Genomic DNA, 21,668 nt, shown 5'->3' with positions numbered 1-21,668 from the left:
ACAGTGGCGTCTGAGAGATTTATTTAATTGACGGAGTTGTCGTTTAAGCTGTTCAAAGAGAGATTTACCAAGAGGCTCTCGGTTACCCCATTTATCACGGTGGCCAATTCAAACCAAATAGAAAAGATGGATCGGTATTACTATAAGCATGGCCACACGGAAATGTTGTCTGAACCCTGAAGTTAAATGCATTAACCTCTGAATTATATACAACTGCGGATCAGGCTATTTCTTCCACAAAGTCAGAAAAACTTTTCTCTATGCTTATTGACTGAATTACCATATACAGTGCCTTGCAAATGCATCAGCTTCTAAACCAACCCTCTTATTTGACTGAACTGCAAATCATACATTGAAATGTAATTCATGTTTGTGTACACACTGAAACCCAAATGGAATTATTTCAATGTCAAAATAGTTTTGGTGAAAAAAAAAAAAAAGTTTTTGGAAGCCTATAATTTTATACAGATGAAAAACTTTTTGCTAACAATTTATCCATGATTGCCCTAGCTGTAAATCATTCAAATAATTTATGCATAATCTTTATTACTGAACAAGCAAAAATCCTTTTATGAATCTAAAAAGCATTTACTTCTAAGTTAGTTCTTTTCCTCAAAAGAAAAATTTACGGGGCAAAAAGCATGGATATTCTACTGGGGAACCAGTTTTAATAGTTTGAAAGTTCATCTTTAAATAGGAGAATGAACTTCAGTTTCTTTACAAACAGGTTTTATTGGTTGGGTTCGACTGGATTGTGAAAGAAAAGCATCTAACAATTTTCCAGCATAAATGGGAACGCTTTCAGTACTATTTAAAAACATACATCTCATAAAGTTGGTTGATAAAATAAAATATCAAAATAAAGATAAAATATCAAGATAGTTTTAGATTTTCCCCTCAAACTTTAATATGTTCTATCTGTAGTCTTATCTTATATCTGTCTATGTAAAGGTACAGCAGTAGATGAAAATGCTAATTTTCCATTCACATAAGTATATTTTTATTTTTGTCAGTCATAAATTGAAGATTACTGATTTGGTGCTTGAGATAAAAACCTTACAGAACATGCATTTCATTGTAGGTAATCCACTTCAAAGACTGTGCATGTTTTTATGGACGTTTAAATGATTTAAAGATGCTTCTGTCATTAACAAATGAACTTTTGATAGGACCCAACTTTTTGAATTACATACAGACTGAAAGAGAAAGGTCCTTTAGCTCTGGCATCGCAAAAATGCTAGTTTCTCATCATTGTGTATTTTATTGAGTGTAAATCCTTGGTGTCCATTTTTCTGGCAGGGCTGCACTAAGCACTGACTGAGCCAAATGACAAGTATTATTTGTCAGGTTTTATGTGTCATTTCATGCTGACTTGGTTTCCGTATGTCTGTATCCCCTAGGGTAAACTTAATTTCATGGGTAATTAAATGTAGGAGCCAAAGAGTCTTATATACTGTACATTAGACGGCACATAAACTTTGGGTTATATGTCACATAGAATGACAGTTGTTTCCAGCGTGCAAACTTACAATCTTGTAGCTGACTTTTTTCAGGACACTAAGCTATAGTAGAAAGATTGTGAGATTATTATCCGGAGTATTTAAAGCAAATTTATGTTAAGACCTTATTTCAATATTAGTGCAATGTAAAATAAATTTTGTGTTGTTTTACTTAAAAAAAACACACATAGAACACTAATTTAATTCAATATTTGTAAGTAACACTGAAAAAAAGTTTCATTCATCCAATTATAAAATGTAGGGTAATGATTCACATCTATATTTTTTTAACTTGAGCTAATGAAACATAAAGAACTTGCACGAAGGATGAATGAAACATTTTTTTTTTTTTTGTGAATTTAATTAACTGAGCAATATTGATTATGGCATACAATGTTTCATCTCTCTGAAAATGTAAATCAAAGATAATATCATTTCTGGAAAAAAAGAGAGAAAGCAATATTTAAACATTTTGTATGCATGTTATTTTTTTTCTATTTTTATCTAAGGGGGTCTGATACATTTCTTGAAGGATTAACGAGACACTATTCGCAGAAAAATCTTTTTATTGTGTCTTATAGAGTGCATCACATTCAATACAAATTGTGTTTATCTGCTTTAGTACAATATGTGGAAGTGTAACATAGCAACTTGTTTTTACATGTGATGGTGACATTAACAGGCCGATCTTATGAGATGTCAAAGTCTTAATGTTGTCTTACTGGGTCCAGATGTGGTGCTAGGAGAGGTACGTGTCAGCATACAGCTGCACAAAGCTTTAATTTATGCCGCTGAATAATGCCAGACATTTTTTGGTTAGGAATATGGGAAATAGTTTGGAAAATGAGGCCAGCTTTCCCATTCCCATCCTTGTAGTGCTCCAGGAGCAGCTTTGCACTCCAATTAATAAGGTTCAATTGAATGAATTCATGTGAGTAGCATGACTTTCTTAATTCGGTGATGGTGATGCCATTTGTAGGATATTTTATCATTATTTTTAGACAGCAAAGTATAGACAAACTTGTTGTCGAACAAACGTTGTGTATGTTGACAGAGATATCTGATGCAGATGTCAGCTTGTTTTACATCCCAAATTTGCCTTAACAACTCGTGACCAACAACAAAACAGCATTTATTAGAAAGAAATTGCTTTGTTGTTGGTGTAACAAACAAAATGTATCTTTATATGTTGTAAATGCTTTTCCAGTTGATGACTTTTCCTTAATCTTATAGAGCTTCATAAATTCAGCTTTAATATTCCTTGCAAACACATTGAGTTTTTATTTTCAACCACTAAGCAATGCATAGCAAAAACAGGCAAGCATCTGACAATCACATTATTTAAAATTAAGCCAGGATGTTCAGGCCTCAGGTGACGTATAATTTTTGCTCTGTTTGTGTCATCCCCTGATCTTTTGACTTCATTGTTCTATGCAAACACTCTGTACCATTCAGAACTCAGAAGTCCAGAAAGATCCATTTACTGAAACTGGGCTAAAAAGTGTCTCATCTGAAATCCTGATATTAGCACATGACCACACGCTTTCGCACATCAGGAATGCCCGCCAATTCATGATGAGGTCATAAGGAGGAAATTGCATAGATTATTCCTAAACACCAAAAATAAAAAGTGTAAAAAGTCAAACATCGTGCTGTTTCTGGCTGTGTAGCGTATCAGACAGAATGATGCCATTGTTAGAAACAAGCAGCTGACATTTATTTGATTGATTTTCCTGGTCATGTCAGACTAATTGTAACTGTTTGCACTGCATGTTTGCCTAGTTTTATGAATCAGACAATCTAATTCAGGCTTTGCAAAGAGGGCTTTAAGATTGGAAGCACAGACAAAATCTGTATTAAACCTGGCAAATCTTAAAAATGCTGAAAAGTTCAGTGCTCAAGGCTTGTGAAAAATGTAATCCATCAGAAGCAGACTAATTTATGAATGATTATGTATCTAAACTATCCAAAAAACTGTTTATTTCCATCCTGAAATGACCTGCCAAACTGAATTATTCTTCAAAAACTGCTTCTGTCATGAATGATCAGTGACTAATGTTTCTTTATCTATCATTCAGGAGCCTGAGCTGTCAGAGAATCACTCTACACAAGAACTTATTCTGCTCGTATGTGCTCAACTCAGCTTTCACCATCGTCAACCTCATAACTGTGGTCAACAACCCCAAAGTGGTGCAGAGGAATCCGGTGCGCACCCTCACCTCCACAATACTCACATTATTATCGTTACTGCCAGTACCTCTTGTTGTTTAAGAAAAGTGAGGAAAAAGAGTCTGATCCAAATATTAGAGAAGAGTAATTTTACTGCATCAGATCAAATCAAATATATTCTTCCTTGTTACAATTTCATTTAGACCTTCAAAGTGCAAAGCACATATTTCACTATTTAAAGGCTGTTTAAAAGTTCAGGGTCAGTAATATTATTTATTTATTTTGGTTTTGAAATAAGAAATTAATATTTTTATATTTAGAAAGGATGCATTAACTTGATCAAAAGTGACAGTAAAGACATTTGTTACAAAAGTTTTCTTTTGAACTTTCTACTCATCAGAGAAATTCTGAAGAAATATATAACAATCTTCGCTCACCTGTTTTCCTCATGAATGTTTCTCGCAATGTTTCTTGAGCATAACATCAGCATATTAGAATGATTTCTGAAGGATCATGTGACACTGAAGACTGGAGTAATGATGCTGAAAATGCAGCTTTGCCATTACAGTAAAAAATTACATTTTTAAATATTTTAATATAGTAAACAGTTATTTTAAATAAAAATAAGATTTCATATATACAAGTAAAATATATACAGTATATATTTCATATATACAGTAAAACAATACTGTTTTACTGTATTTTTGATCAAATAAATGCAGCCATGCTGAGCGTTAAACATTAAAAAGTCTTAATGACCCCAAACTTTTGAATGATAATTTACATATTCATATATATATATATAATCATTTTAATAATGATAATTTTTTTTCTTTTTTTTTTCTGTTAAATAATTTTAAATACTTATAATTAAATAAAACATTTTCACATTACCCATCATTTTAAACATAGTGTTTGATTAAAAACAGTATTTAAATTTAAGTGATATTCTAGATTTGGCATGCATAAGATATCTTTTTTGCACTTCAGATGAAACACATCGAGTCCATTAGACATCTGTTTAACTCTCATTGTATTTTCATTGTATAAGATCTGTGCTCGGAATATGATCTTTTCAGGTTTTGCTCTCTTTGGAGAAAAGCATAAACCTGCCACACTGGAATGCAGTGCGTGATCTAAGAGGTGTGGGGAGGAGACGTGTTTCAAGAAAAACATTCACTTTTAGCTACTGTATCTAATGTGATTGAGGAGAATTGCCTATTCTTATTTCTGATATAAAAACAGAGCTAAAAAGTGAGACAGTCTAAAATGTGTTTTTGTATCCTGCTGTCCAGGGTTTGACATCGCATGTCATTATGTGTGGAGGACTGGATAAATAGATTCTAAAGTTCTGAAAGGAGTGCACCGGAGGTGTAGTTTTGGGGTTGCAGAAAGATGCCTGAGAATATTGGGTTATATCTAAGATACAGTATGCATTATCACATTCACTGGCCTCCTTGTTCAAAAACCAAACGCTGCTGTGTCTGCCAAAGTACCATCCTTACTTAGGCTTTCTCAAATGATGTCTGTTTTATGGGGCCAGTATAATTCAGAAGTCTTGAAATGTGCATACTTTCACGGGAGGGTGCATTCTCAGTGTTTAATTTATGGTATCCTTGTTCAGCCTGGAGAACAAGCTCCTTCTGGTTTTCCTTCCAACTCTGCAGAAGCCAATACAGAATGCAGACAGAGTTACCCACTTTAGATTAGACTTATACCCTCTGTTTCCGACATAGTCTGGCAAGAACACCATTAAATAGGCCGGGACGAGTCAATACGCTGTTCATGGAGATCAGAAACCATAGCGGTGCCCCAGTATCCAAGACATGTAAATTGAAGTAAAGAAGCTTTGACTTCTAAAGGAAAGTTGTGTGTGGAGAGTAACATGTGTGAGGACTTGCTGCCAGTTGCGTGGGTGCAGCAGGCAGATGAGAGCTGTGGACATATGGTAAAAAGTTAATCTGGATGACTGATGTGTTTTTGGAAGGGGTGTGATCCAGAGCTCAGCGGATTTAGAATAGACACATTTGCCAGCATTTTCTAGTTAAAACTGCACAAGTTCTTGAAAAAGGAGCCAGGCTACTCAAGCATTCAAAGTAAGGTAATGTCTATGTTAAAGAGATAAAAACAAATATTCTGCATGTATTTGTGAACACCAGTAAACACTCTGTTCAACACAGAAATATTTGGATCAGTTTGTTCGATGTGTTAGCTTGTGAAATCACACTTCTGCTGTTGTTTCTGCATTTACAAAACTGTCAGTTGTCCTAATCAGCCTATACCATGCTAATCATTTCACACGTGGACTCTTTTCACATTTCCGGGGTTCTCTGAAGTGGAAGTTGTCATATTTGAGTAAATTTAGTGGTGACCGGAAACTACAACAAATATAACACAGTAGAATTAACTAGTTTTATGTAATATAATGCCAAGGTAAGAAAACACAAAGTGTAATGTTAGAAATGTACATTCAGCTTTTAAAAATAATAATGCATCCTCACAGTCTGTAGTTCAAGAAATGTCTATTAATTAAAAATACATGTAATAAATCGAGAAAAACTGCGGTAGATAATTTGCAAAGAATTCATTATATCTTAACTAGCAAGACCAGATCCAAACCAGCATAAATCAGCTTGGACCATGTTAATTCACGCTGGCTTAAGTTGGTCTTTTCAGCTGGGCTGTCCTGTCAGATTTAGTTTTCTCCTAAATTGCTTGTTTCAGTTAAACTTAAAGCACCTGTCTTCTTTGTTCTCTCATATTTCCCCTTCTGCAGATTGGCTGCAAGGTGCTTCACTTCTTCCACATGTACATGCTGGGCTGTAACTATTTCTGGATGCTCTGTGAGGGGATTTACCTGCACACGCTGATTGTGGTGGCCGTATTTGCCGAGGAGCAGCATCTGCACTGGTATTATCTTCTGGGCTGGGGTGAGTATCAGCCAGCTCTGCTCCCCTGTCCATCTGAACGCGGCTTCCAGTTTTGCTTTCCCATCTGTCAGCAAACTCTAAATTCTAAATATGAACCCCCTCCCTATTTGCTCAGCATGGAGTGTTTCGTGGCCTGTTTTCATAGGCAGCTGTTTCATTCGTCTTTTGCTCCATAATTTATTGGATACATAAACAGAAAATGCTGTTACCGACAGAAACGCTTTAGGACACAATGTGCTGGACATTTGTGGATGTTTGGGGTCCATGGTTTATTCCTCATTCTGGTTTACTTTACAGTTATCAGGGGCAGTTTTATTATGACATATATACAAACATATATACTGTACATGTACGACATGAGAACAGAGAGAACATTTAAATAAGGCCAAGGAAAAAAAAAATATAATAATGTGGTATACATCTGGAACAGAAGATTTATTTGAAGATTTGTTCATTATTTACTGTATATACAGCTGTATAAATAAAAATATATGTATTTACATAATACTTGAGAGAGGCAATAATTCATTATTAAGAAATTAATTACAGAAGACAGGTGGTTATTTCTGCGTTGGCTGTTTGGTGGCATGGGGGAAAAATGTTTTTATGCCTAGATATTCTAGTGCCCAGAGCTCTGTAACATCTGCCTGAGAGGAGAAGTGTAAACAGGTTGTGGCTGGAGTGAAAAGGCTCTGTGTTGATTACCTGACCGTTTCTTCACTCTGGAGTACAAGTCCTGAAGGTTGGGCAGGTGCACACCAATTATACTTTCATCTCTCCTAACAGCTGGTGCAGTCTTCTTATCTCTGATTTGCTGTCTGACCCAAACAAGACAGTTATAAAAGTGCACAAAACCGACTCAATAAAAGTAAAGTAAAATTGTCATCTGCGCCTGTGGAACTTTTTCAGTTGACGAAGGAAGTACAACCTCTGCTGGGCCTTTTTCACAATGGAGTCGATGTGATTGTCCCACTTCAGGGCCTCCAGGTCCTCTGTTAAAGTTCAAAATCAACTCCACAGTTTCAGCTCCAGGTTGCACCAGACAGTCAGCTGCTCTACCTCTTGTCTGAAAGCAGACTCATTGCCATCCTGGATGAGGCGATGACTGTGGTGTCATCTGTGAACTTCAGAAGTTTGACAGAGGTGTCAGTAGAGGTGCGGTCATTTGTGTAGAGGGAGAAGAGCAGTGGGGAGAGAACACAGCCCTGGGGAGCTCCGGTGCTGATGGTGCAGGTGTGGGCACAGAGAGCTAGGTCAGTTTAATCAGGAGGGTATCCAGGATGATATAATGCAGTCCCATGTTGACTGCATCATCCACAGACTTGTTTGCTCGGTAAGAAAACTTCAGGAGGTAAGGGTCCAGTAATGTCCTTCAAGTAGGCCAACACCAGTCTCTCAAATGACTTCATGACCCCAGACATTAAAGCAAAAGGTCTGTAGTCATTTAGTCCTGTGATTTTTGGTTTCTTGGGTACAGGGATGATGGTGGAGCATTTAAAGCAGGAGGGAACTTCACACAGCTCCAGTGATCTGTTGACATCATTGTGAAGATGGATGACAGCTGAACAGCACAGACAAGCTGGAGAGACACCATCTGGACCTTTTGCTTTCCTTATACTGAGGATCGAGCCCTAACTGTCTTGTTTTGTCAGAGAAAATAACCGAATTGTGGGGTATTATTAAAGATTGTGTGATAACCTTGTGTCGGATCTGTCATTCATTCCCAATGGGAGAGGATCCCTTGACCGTCTGCATGAAAATCTGCTGAAATGCCTTGTGGCTTTTCACACTGCTCTGAGGTTTTAAAAAATGTCCAATATTCACAAGGAAAAACGCCATTATTTACTCACTCTCTTGTTGTTTTACCCCATATGACTTACATTTGCCCATGAAAAAAAGACAAATGCTTTGAGAATGTCCAAGCCACAGGAAGTGAATGGGGTGGGGTGAGGCTCGATGTTTTATAAAAGTAGTTAATATCATCTATGCATTATTTTCTAAGTTATCTGAAGTTATTTAACTTAGGGTGAGAAATAGGCCAAAATGTAAGTCATTATTCACTGATAATCATTCCTTCCAGTGTCCATAAAATACAATTTAATTTAGCCTATAGATAATGAGCTTGTACTGTTCAATGATTTTAAATACTTCAAATAAATCAAGTTTGCATTTTGTGTGGCCATGGCTCGCCATCTAATAAATGTTACAGCATTATCATTCATTTTACATTAGAGATATAATATTTTGTGTTTGACTAATGTCTCAATTCTCCTTTCAACAGGATTCCCCTTGGTGCCTGCATCCATCCATGCTGTGGCGAGAAAGAAATACTTTGATGACAAGTGAGTAATGTTCACTGCTTTTCAGCAGTAAATACAGAAGACAGGCCAGGTTTAGTGGACAGTGGGTCTAATATGGGATTTATTATATTTTCCACTAGCTGCTGGATGAGTGTGGATACACATCTGCTCTACGTGGTTCATGGCCCCATCATGGCAGCTTTATTAGTGAGTCAGCGCCTTTAATATTATTGAATATATGTATCTAATACATTGAGGTTTCTGAATAATACATTTCTATCATGGAAAAAAAACTTAAGTATGCTTAATGTTGAGGAAAATGTCATGTTCTTTGTGCCAAAATGACAAATATCGCGTTTAACATCTCATTAAAGCGCTTTTCTGTTAAAATTGCATTATCGAGTCAATGGCTTTGTTCATTCACAGTTGATCAAGCTTAATGGTGGCAACGCTGTGTGAAATTAAAATCTAAATAGAGCATGTTAGTTAAGGACTATTTGGAGAACATCACAGTTAATTTTTATGTTTTCTTTTTCTTTTTTATGTTGTAGGTCAATTTATTCTTTCTGCTGAACATAGTACGGGTCTTGGTGACCAAACTGAGAGATACGCATCGAGCTGAGTCTAACATGTATATGAAGGCAGTGAGGGCCACCCTCATTCTGGTGCCCTTATTGGGCATTCAGTTTGTCATCTTCCCTTGGCGGCCAGAGAACCGCTTGGCAGGAGAGATATACGATTACATCATGCACATATTAATGAATTACCAGGTAAATCAGACTGAATGTTAACTCATTTTACTTGTCAAAGACATCTCAAAATGATTGATAACGCTTTTGTATTTTCTATTTTGCAAGGGATTGCTAGTGGCAACCATATTCTGCTTTTTCAATGGAGAGGTAAGCAGATTGAACAAAATCACTGTAGAACATAAAGGCATATTTCACTAAAATCGTGGCATTATTTATTATGGAAGCTGGTTTCTGTAAAGTAATAATAATAATAACAATTATAATAAAAACAGGGTACTCGCAACTTTATATCTCACAATTCAATTGTATTTTTTTCAGAATCACTAAATATGAACTACGGGATAAATAAATAATGACTTTTTATCTCACAATTCTTACTTTATATCATAATTTTCTCAGACTTGTGTGTTTATATTTATATCTATGAGTTTACATCTTGCAATTATTATCTTTTTTAAGTAATTTATTTTTATTTTATCCCGTGGCAGAAACAAGCTACTTACCCTTATGCCATTCAGTTTAAAGTTTTTGAAGAATATTAATACAGGTCCTTCTCAAAAAATTAGCATATTGTGATAAAGTTCATTATTTTCCATAATGTAATGATAAAAAAATAAACCTTCATATATTTTACATTCATTGCACACCAACTGAAATATTTCAGGTCTTTTGTTGTTATAATACTGATGATTTTGGCATACAGCTCATGAAAACCCAAAATTCTTCTCAAAAAATCTAAAAAAATTAGCATATCATGAAAAGGTTCTCTAAACGAGCTATTAATCTAATCATCTGAATTAACTAATTAACTCTAAACGCCTGCAAAAGATTCCTGAGGCTTTTAAAAACTCCCTGCATGGTTCATTACTCAAAACCGCACTCATGGGTAAGACTGCCGGCCTGACTGCTGTCCAGAAGGCCATCATTGACCCCCTCAAGCGAGAGGGTAAGACACAGAAATACATTTCTGAACTAATAGGCTGTTCCCAGAGTGCTGTATCAAGGCACCTCAGTGGGAAGTCTGTGGGAAGGAAAAAGTATGGCAAAAAACGCTTCACAACGAGAAGAGGTAACCGGACCCTGAGGAAGATTGTGGAGAAGGACCGATTCCAGACCTTGGGGGACCTGTGGAAGCAGTGGACTGAGTCTGGAGTAGAAACATCCAGAGCCACCGTGCACAGGCGTGTGCAGGAAATGGGCTACAGGTGCCGCATTCCCCAGGTCAAGCCACTTTTGAACCAGAACCAGCGGCAAAAGCGCCAGACCTGGGCTACAGAGAAGCAGCACTGGACTTTTTGGACAAATTTTGCATGTCATTCGGAAATCAAGGTGCCAGAGTCTGGAGGAAGACTGGGGAGAAGGAAATGGCAAAATGCCTGAAGTCCAGTGTCAAGTACCCACAGTGATGGCTGGGGTGCCATGTCAGCTGCTGGTGTTGGTCCACTGTGTTTTATCAAGGGCAGGGTCAATGCAAACTAGTTATCAGGAGATTTTGGAGCACTTTATGCTTCCATCTGCTGAAAAGCTTTATGGAGATGAAGATTTCATTTTTTCAGCACGACCTGGCACCTGCTCACAGTGCCAAAACCACTGGTAAATGGTTTACTGACCATGGTATTACTGTGCTCAATTGGCCTGCCAACTCTCCTGACCTGAACCCCATAGAGAATCTGTGGGATATTGTGAAGAGAAAGTTGAGAGACGCAAGACCCAACACTCTGGATGAGCTTAAGGCCGCTATCGAAGCATCCTGGGCCTCCATAACACCTCAGCAGTGCCACAGGCTGATTGCCTCCATGCCACGCCGCATTGAAGCAGTCATTTCTGCAAAAGGACTCCCCACCAAGTATTGAGTGCATAACTGAACATAATTATTTGAAGGTTGACTTTTTTTGTATTAAAAACACTTTTCTTTTATTGGTCGGATGAAATATCCATTAAATTGACAGGCATTTTGGATTTTCATGAGCTGTATGCCAAAATCATCAGTATTAAAACAATAAAAGACCTGAAATATTTCAGTTGGTGTGCAATGAATCTAAAATATATGAAAGTTTAATTTTTATCATTACATTATGGAAAATAATGAACTTTATCACAATATGCTAATTTTTTGAGAAGGACCTGTATATTAATATTTTCCATGCAACATCATAAAACCCAATTTAAAAAGACTGATTATTCACCTTCAAACAAAAAAAAACAGTGCGACAAGATGTGTCTTGTCAAAAGTGTGATGTCGAATGGAATTGCTTTTCACATGTATTGCAACTAAACATGATCGCCAAACTGAATATGTGGAATGGAGTAAGACATTTTAGAGATATCTCAGATTATGAGTGAAAAACTATAGTTCTCAATCCTTTTTTGATAAAAACTATCAAATGCCTTCACATGACTTGGAATACATCATTCAGATTTGATGTGACATTTGGGTGACTAAATAATGTCACAATTACTTGCTACATTATATTAATGTCAAAATAATGCCTGTCATCCTTATAAAGGAGGCTACATTTAAGGGAAATCGCCCCCTGCATGAAGGACGTGACCTTTAGGATAGCTTGACGTTTTGTCAAAACACAAAAATGTTGGTGGCTGGTATTCAGGAAGTCAGTCAGGCGTTCTGACAGTTTCTGGTTGAATACCTGGCCATGTTGTGCAACTGACACATTGATTCAGACATGGTTGATGTCACTTTCCTCCATGATCTGTCAGGAGGGACACATGATATGACTGGTGGCTTTGATAACAACTGTAGGGAGTTACAGTCTATGTGTCTAAACTAATAATCTTAATATAATTCTTAGTAATGCATATTACTAAACAAAAAAATCAGTTTTGATATATTTACGGTAGGAAAAGCAACATGATCTTTACCTAATATCCTAATGATTTTTGGCATGAAAGAAAAATCAATTATTATGACCCATACAATGTATTTTTGGCTATTGTTAAAATTATACCCCAGCGACTTAAGATCCAGGTCACATACTGTATATATAACTGTATATAAAACACATAAAATTCAGGTAATATTTCTGTAATAGCCCTTATAAACCCAATGTGTTTTAAATAAACAATAATCAGGTTTCTATATTTATCATCAATAAATCTAATTTCTTTCAATCTCATAAATTTTAACTAATTGAATATTGCTTGTTCCAAAGCTAGCCAAAATCTTAGCCGAGCAGAAATCTTACTTGTTTAATTTATGTATCACTTACAAATATGTGTAACATTGAATATATTAGTTAAACTGTAATCCAATGGATTAAATTGGATGAAAATTTTCTTTGTTCAATTTATATATAAAAAAAAAAAAAAATTAAGCTTAAACATTTTTGAGTCACCTGATTTAGATTTTATCTCTGGCATTATACTGGCACTTATATAGTTTTCTCAAGAGTTGGTCATAGTCACAAAAGATGGGAGAGGTTTCTCACGACGTGTATTATCACATTCTCCAAACTATTTGAAAGCCAGACACTTTCAATGTTTCTCTCGAAGCGAGGGGGTGCAAGAAAAGACTATTAAGCTGCAGTAAATACCAACAAGCACATCAAAATACATTTACCAGACTTGAGGAAAACAGACTTAGAGCACTTATGCATGACAAAACCAAAACAATGATGAGACCGTTTCATTAGAATACACAGCATGAGGTTCCTGGCACAATCTTGAATGGAATGAATTAGCGCCTTTCATCCGCCTATGTGTAAGTCATGTTTTAAACATACTGAATTATTTCTGGGCCTGGAAAATGGGTCAGTTATTAGCCTATGCATGAGCAGCCAGTTCACATCAGCGTGTCTACAAACTATTTGGATGTGTCCTAAACACAGATCCTGTTTCAGGACAAGAAAGGCGCACTGACACAGAATAATCTTTTCTTTGTGGTGATGTTTGTTTACCTCAGCGGACTGGTTCATTCTAGTCTAATGTCCTTTTCACTGTGCTCCCGTCTCCTCTAAATTTGTGCCTGATCCAATATCCCTCTTTGTTCGGTGTTAAAAATACACAGAGCGGTAATTGGCACATCAAATTCGGTTATGATAATAATAGAGTAATATAATTCCCACATTCTCTAAATGCATTAAATATACTGCCCACAGAGGCTAAAACCAAAAACAGCATTTACACTCAATTGTTACTCAATTAAAAGTCAAAATACATTTAGGTGCAAGTAGCTTTTCTCATTAAAGTAACTGATGCACAAACTGATGTCAAATCACACTTTTCTCAGCGTCCTGAGTTCTAGGACTCCAGATGTCACCAAATATAAACAACCTGCTACCTGAATTTGTTAAATGCTAAATTCAATAGCAGCTGATTTTGAATGTAGCAAACGATCACAGACTGTTTAAATCAAGTTGGCCCTCAAGGAAGGTTATAATAAAACTACAAAGACTCAAAGAATGTTGTGACTGATGAGACGTCTCAGCACAAGGAAAAATGACTATAGCTGTGTCCAATTACATTACACATCCAAACTCATTCCACTGGCAGATTCTCTAGGACAGTCGGAATCATATTATGCTGAAAAATCTGGGGCGTTTTCTTTTTCTTTTTTAATAAGGACATAATAAATCGATCAAAAGTGACAGTATAGAAAACATATTATAACATTTTTTCATTTCAAATAAATGCTTTTTTTGAACTTTCTATTCATTAAAGAATCCTGTAAAAAATCTATTATGGTTTATTTATTATTACATTATTACAGTACATGCATTACATTGATAATAATAATAAATGGTTCTTGAGCATCAAATCAGCATATTAGATTGATTTCTGAAGGTTTATTTGACCCTGAAGACTGTAATAACTGCAAAAAAAACATCTTAAAATTCAATCGGAATAAGTGACAATTTACAATATATTAACAATCTTTAACAATATTCCCGTTATAATGTATTTTTATCGAATAAATGCAGCCTTGCCTTGGTGAGCATAAGAGCATTTTCAAAAATATTTAACCTCGATCATACAACCTCAATCTCTATATGATGTATTATAGCATGGGTAGATGTTATTATAAACCGTGAACAATTTACTCTAAAGATTTTAAATAAGTTATGAGTTAAAAGTTACATTTTAACAGATTGTTACATGTTTGACTGCAGGTCCAGGGAACTCTGAAAAGGCAGTGGATGCAATATAAAGCCCAGTGGGGTCAGCGTCGACGCGAGCACTGCTCCACGAGATCGACCTCCTACACCGCCACCTCCATCACCGAGGTGCCCACCTTCATGTACCATCACGACTGCAACAGTGAACACTTGAACGGTAAACAAACAGAAGACTCCGAGCTAGTGGCCCTCAAGACGGGCGAGACATACGCGTAAACATTTGGAGAAAAAAGATAATCCTGGGAAAGAAGTGATTCGATCAAACTGGAGACTACGGTGAAGCAACACTGACTGAACGTTTGCAAACTCCCCCAACTCAGACAGCACTTAAGCGTTGACACCAGAACGTTCAAAGCCTGTGTGTTGGCGAAGCTGTTTCTGTTGAAATATTACTCAAGGCTTTCGTTTATATTCTCTGCAGCTCTGCTTCTGCGAGCTGAATCGTAAAAAAAAAATACAGACATGGGATGCGTTTTTTAAAATGTCATTCTAAAGCTGCTAGTGTCAAGCTCCTCTCACATCCTTCTTGGGATTGTGGCCGCAAATAAAAAAAAGTTACTGTGCAAAAAACCAAAAGATGTGTTGATTTGTGGGTCGCCGAGTGTCTCTCTGAAGCCAGTGGGAAACGTATCCTCCAGAGGACAGGCTACACTCATCCATCTCTGAACAAAGGAAAGTTCTTCTGTGCCTGATGGTGGTGAAATGTCAAAGGAGGTTACAAAGATCTGTCTGACAGTCATTTCGCATCTGAAAATAGCTTTTAATCAGTCTTGCGAGACTCCGGACTGCGTTATTGTTTTTGCAGCTGCACTTCTCTGCCTCTTCTTTGTTGTGAAAGGGGGTGCGGAGGAAACAGATGAACAACATGGACAATTTTAGGACTGCTTAAAAGCAAATTCATAAACCTGTGCATAGATATGCACAAAAATGTATTCTCTAAACAAAAACAACAGAAAAACTATATATTAAATAAGCTCCCGTGTTTCAGAGTGCAGATTGCATTTATCAAGTCTGATTTCAAGGTCATCTTTTTAGAGTTCTGGAGTGCTACTTTGCCAGTAAGTGCATTTCCTCTTGGCAACCGAAATCCACCTCTCACGAATGCACCAAATTCACTTCACGTTTTCAACTAGTGATCAATAATCCACTTTTCTTCACTTGCCTCTATTTGACCACAAATTACTTCTGGGACTGACTGATTTAGGCTGAAAATAAGAAACGAAAATTTAGAACTTTAGATCTACTGATCAAAATAAATTGTTTTCTGAATAAAACAATTTAGATATATATTTATATATAGGTTTCCACTGTGTTTATATATATATATATATATATATATATATATATATATATATATATATATATATATATATATATATATATATATATATATATATATATACACACACACACACACACACACAAAATTTTGAACTGCAAGTGATACATACATGCAGACAAACAAACATATACCGTACATATGCTGTAGGTTTGAAAAATAAAGTTTGTTTATTTTTATTATTATTTTTAAATCAAAGCAACCCATCTTGCTCTGCCTGAAGAAATTATGTCCTCAGATATACTCTGGTGTTTTCTGAAACTAAATGCAGAACAGCACTCCCATGTTCAGTATACTTAAGCGTGTGCAGACTGGACAACTGTGGGGATAACAAGACCCTCTTGGCTCAAATCAGTCATGTCTGGGGTGCATGTGATGACAGCTGTCACAGAGTTTGCATTGCCTGTCACAAGAAAGCAGTAACAACTCACACAGATATCAAATGCACATGTGCAACTACAATGAAAAGGTTCTTTATAAATGCATCAGTTACTGCTAAACAAAAATTGAATACCTTGTAGTTTAAAGCTCACATTTACAGTATAGGAATGCTCACGTTTCCTAAAAATGTGAATTTATGTATTTAATACAACACTATTCTGGACACAATCTTGTCTTTTTTTCTGTACGAAATGTTTATGTTTTGTTCTTTTGGATTACAACACTGTACTTTTATTTAAAAGAGATGTTTAACTGTAAATAGTGTGTTGTGTCTCCACAGGTTTGAGGTGAAATTGTGACAGTTGGGTCATCCATTGTGAGTTGTGTCAGTATCTTGGACTTGGTATTTACCATGTAATTGTTTTAGTTTAAAGTGAAATTGATTTTTCATGGTGTAAATACATCCAGTTGTTAAGCTTGTTTGAGCTACAGTTATAAGTTTGAAGTCAAAAAGCTACATTTCTTGCTCATGTTTTTAAAGTGTCTATTGCTTATATTGGAGATGTGACCTGAAAAACTACTGTGCTTTCAGAAAAAAATAATAATACTATTTTTATTTTGGCAGTCTTTTCATCTCTTTGTAATGTTGTCCATGTGTACAAACTCCACCTGCTTTTACACTGCACATAAAATATGGCTTATAGATGATAGTTTTATATGACCCTGTTTATAATTTGCTTGTTTTTACACATTGATATTTAATCTCAAGCACACATCTCAAATATTCTCTGCTATATTTAAAGCATAAACTCATCATACTCGCGTCAGCAAATCTAAGGCATATGTCTGATGCCCAATAAGAGCAGGCATCTTCGTTTGGCATTTCAGTTTAAAGGTTTAACTTCACGGCTAATCACATTCAGTGTAATTGACTTTTGTGACTAAGATGTGGTTTGATCTGGCCTGAGGGTGTGGAAGCTCACACAGCAGTTGAGGATATTTCTGGCATAGCCGGTGTCACATCCTCTAAACATCAGCCTCTACAGGTGCAGGACTGACAAATGTCCTTTGTTTGCTCCTAACATATGCTCTCCTTTCTGACTATTCAGACAAAAACGACTATAACACTAAGCTGATTTTGGATAAATGTACTTAGTTTTAATGTTCCATCGTTAAAGTATTTAGGACGGTGAGAAATCTTCCTAATGGGTCTTAACATAACAGTATAAAGGGAACTTTATAAGTACTGAGACATTTAACAAATCATATGTCTTAATATGATTATTAAGGAATTGTATAACCCATAGTTTTTATAAATAAACATTTGTGTGTTTTATGCAGAACATGCATAATTATGACATATCAAATATTTGGCCTTTCTGTAGTCAGTAGCATCATTTATGGGGAATAATTGATTTTTAACCATAAGGCGGTCTTCAAATATTATTTTAATCTGTAGGAGTTTCAAACTGTAACATGAATCTCACACATTATTTATTATCTGAATGATAATTAGGTGCAAAGAAACTACTGATTGCATTTTTCATCTCGAGTCTGAAAACAAAACAGTGAGTTAATTTGATCCGTGAGTATAAAGGTTGTTTCATTCTGAAAATCATCCCATTTCATTCACTGCTGATCAAGAGATGACAGTCTAGTGATGTTGTTGTTTTGTTTAGATATATGTTTATGAAATTGTTTGCTCTGGTCTCTCTTTACCGATTTATGATATTGGCACTTTGATATTTGTTTTCTTTTTTGGTTGGATTCTGTGACCAAACTTGCGTGTTATTGTTTGGGAATTGAGAAATTACAAACAGATAATTTAAAGGAATATTTTCAGTTAAATTCAGTTGACATCATTTGTGGCATAATGTTCAAAAGGCTAATATCCAGTTTACGGTGAGGCACTTACGATGGCAGTAAATAGGGGCCCATTTTTTGAGTGAATTGGAAGCAGAATTGTGAAATTTATAATTTTCTATAAGCTCTCACATTAGTTGTTCAGTTGAAGCAGTTTAAATGATCATTTTTAGACATGGTTTTATGTGATGGCAACAGAACAGTAAAACTGGTTACACTGTAATTTTACACAGAAAAGGTTAACAAGTGATTTTTTTTCACTCTAAAAACCTGTTAACACATGTTATTTGCGTTTTACTATTAACAGTGAGTACTGAGATTGGCCCCATTCACTTCTATTGCAAGTGCTTTAACTTAAACCAGGTTTTTGCAGTATTTGTATTTTTTAAAGAAAAGGAGAGACAAGTCAAACTATTTTTTTATAGCAGTCAACATTACCCTGAGTTTAACTTGTACTAATCCTGGAATATTCCTGACTTCTCTTAGCTCTTACAATGAAGGATGCATCTCAACCGTTCATTTCTGAAAACTTCAGATTTATCAGACACCAATAAATCATGTGTATTCAGCACAAACTCTGCTGATGTCACGTCACACGCCACGAGATTAATATTTAGTCATGTTGGGGGAAGTGATAATCACACACATAAACAAAATGCTACATAACCTGACAATCATGAGCATTTGATTCTGCTTTTCTCCAGGCCTTAGAATCTCTCTCATCTCTTTGTGTTAAAGACAATGAGAGTGGATTTAACTTCATCACAACAAACACTACTGACTGTATCATGACATAATAACTGTGCAATCTGCAAGCCCAACGGGATATATGAAAGAGAATAACTCAGTGCAGCTGTATGAACACAGAAATACAATTATCATTCTCAATAAATTATTTCCGGAAGCCATTTGTGCAATGTCTAAACAAAACAGCTAAGAGAGGAGACCCCCCAGTGGTCCTGCATCAAGAAGATTCAACTATCTTGCAGTTTGGAAATTTAATTTCTTTTTCTTTCTCATTATAATACATTTTTGTCACTGTGAAATCTGGACAAAATTTAGTGCTGTTAAAATGATATGATTATGACCTGCCCTATTAGTATTAGCCGACTTTATTATGAAAAGAGCATAATCTCGGTATGACTCATATCTTTTTTTTTTATTCAAATCTGAGTTTAAAAGTATGTGTATTAGTGTAAAAAGAATGACAGTTTGCTTTTGTCCAAAACTTGCCATTACTGTAAAAAAATGAATGTTAGTGTCAAGAAGGATTGAAGTCATTTGTGTTTACTGATTCTTTAGGCGATTAATGGCTAATTCTTAGTCTGTTCTGCAAATAGAATATGTAAACATTTGGGAAGGTTAGTTTACGTCTGGTATCTTGCTGAGTGTTTATATGGGAGATTCATAGCATTGTTTTAAGTCTCAGCCTGAGGTCTTACAGCCTTTAGGCATGATGGGAAGATCTTCAACTCTATAAAGTCAGAGTGACAGATTCATTAAAGAACAATCACACACACACACACACACACACACACACACACACACACAGACCAGAACTGCTGTTTATGTTTCAAAGAATGCTCTTTGAGAAACAGAAATACAAACGAATATGAATATATATGAATAGCACGTGAAATAAATTTCCATTTATCTCCATGATGAGTTCTTCAGAGCCCTAGAACGCAGGCTGTCAGGTCTCTGCTTTCATAACGTATAGTAGAGCTTTTCGTGAAGTATCAATTATCACCCACGTCTACTTCTATTAATATGCAAGCGAAATGGAAAGAATGGCTAAGACAAGTGAAAGAAGAAACTAATAGCTTTTTTCCAAATCATCCCTCTGTTCCATTATTAAGTACAGTAGTTTTCTACAGGCAGACTCCATTAACAATGACTGAGGGACAAACTGTTAGTATTTAAAAAAAATATTATATATTTACAAATACACACAAAAAAAGTACAACACAGACATACAATGAAATGGACAATAAAATGTTGGTGAATGATTGGTTATTTTCTATAAATCTGAAATTATTTAATAGAAAAGGTGATACTGACAGACTTTTAATCCTCATATTGAACAGGAGGATTTTATTATTATTTTATTTTCTGAATTTACTATTATGGTAACACTTAGAATAAAGAACAAATATTAACTATTAACAAAAGTTTTCCCTGAAAAAACTCCTAATTCACTTCTTATTAATAATTAGTAAAGTAGCTGTTAGGTTTAAGTATGGGGTAGATTGAGGCATCTGAAATATGGTCATGCAGAAGGCATTAATATGTGCTTTATAAGCACTAATAAATAGCCAATCTGCTAGTAATATTAATGCTAATAAGCAGCTACTTAATAGTGAGAATTAGGTGTTAAAATAAAGTGTAAGCATTATTATTATATTATTAAATCTTCTCAGAATGCACATCCGAACAGCAAGTGAAACAAGTGGATTTTAAGGGATAATCAAATTCAAACTGTTTTTTTTTAATTAAGTGATATATAAATGAATTATAGTTAATTTATTAAATAGATACATTAAACTGATCAAGAAATGAAAGTAATTCTAATGTAAACTGTTCATCATTTGCATTTGTTGCAACAGCTACTGAAAACAAGGCCATTGCAATATATATACAGTATTGTTCAAAATAATAGCAGTACAATGTGACTAACCAGAATAATCAAGGTTTTTCGTATATTTTTTTATTGCTACGTGGCAAACAAGTTACCAGTAGGTTCAGTAGATTCTCAGAAAACAAATGAGACCCAGCATTCATGATATGCACGCTCTTAAGGCTGTGCAATTGGGCAATTAGTTGAATTAGTTGAAAGGGGTGTGTTCAAAAAAATAGCAGTGTGGCATTCAATCACTGAGGTCATCAATTTTGTGAAGAAACAGGTGTGAATCAGGTGGCCCCTATTTAAGGATGAAGCCAACACTTGTTGAACATGCATTTGAAAGCTGAGGAAAATGGGTCGTTCAAGACATTGTTCAGAAGAACAGCGTACTTTGATTAAAAAGTTGATTAGAGAGGGGAAAACCTATAAAGAGGTGCAAAAAATGATAGGCTGTTCAGCTAAAATGATCTCCAATGCCTTAAAATGGAGAGCAAAACCAGAGAGACGTGGAAGAAAACGGAAGACAACCATCAAAATGGATAGAAGAATAACCAGAATGGCAAAGGCTCAGCCAATGATCACCTCCAGGATGATCAAAGACAGTCTGGAGTTACCTGTAAGTACTGTGACAGTTAGAAGACGTCTGTGTGAAGCTAATCTATTTTCAAGAATCCCCCGCA

The 21,668-nt window shown here is 35.6% G+C and overlaps 1 protein-coding gene across 3 annotated transcripts in view; it reads left to right on the top strand.

Annotated features, from left to right (window-relative positions):
• calcr (calcitonin receptor) overlaps nucleotides 1-16,140 on the top strand; it is a 46,664-nt gene extending 30,524 nt beyond the window's left edge. For all 3 annotated transcript variants that reach the window (XM_052532474.1, XM_052532473.1, XM_052532471.1), the window contains 7 exons: nucleotides 3,578-3,704; nucleotides 6,445-6,598; nucleotides 8,880-8,940; nucleotides 9,039-9,105; nucleotides 9,450-9,668; nucleotides 9,756-9,797; nucleotides 14,777-16,140. In XM_052532474.1, the coding sequence (XP_052388434.1) occupies nucleotides 3,578-3,704; nucleotides 6,445-6,598; nucleotides 8,880-8,940; nucleotides 9,039-9,105; nucleotides 9,450-9,668; nucleotides 9,756-9,797; nucleotides 14,777-14,998 (892 nt within the window). In that variant the 3' untranslated portion in view covers nucleotides 14,999-16,140. The remainder of the gene's footprint in view (nucleotides 1-3,577; nucleotides 3,705-6,444; nucleotides 6,599-8,879; nucleotides 8,941-9,038; nucleotides 9,106-9,449; nucleotides 9,669-9,755; nucleotides 9,798-14,776) is intronic.
• Nucleotides 16,141-21,668: the final 5,528 nt, after the last annotated feature.

The sequence above is a fragment of the Carassius gibelio genome, chromosome A19, assembly GCF_023724105.1.
Source record: "Carassius gibelio isolate Cgi1373 ecotype wild population from Czech Republic chromosome A19, carGib1.2-hapl.c, whole genome shotgun sequence".
Taxonomy (NCBI): Eukaryota; Metazoa; Chordata; class Actinopteri; order Cypriniformes; family Cyprinidae; genus Carassius; species Carassius gibelio.
This window is presented reverse-complemented; position numbering and strand designations above follow the sequence as displayed.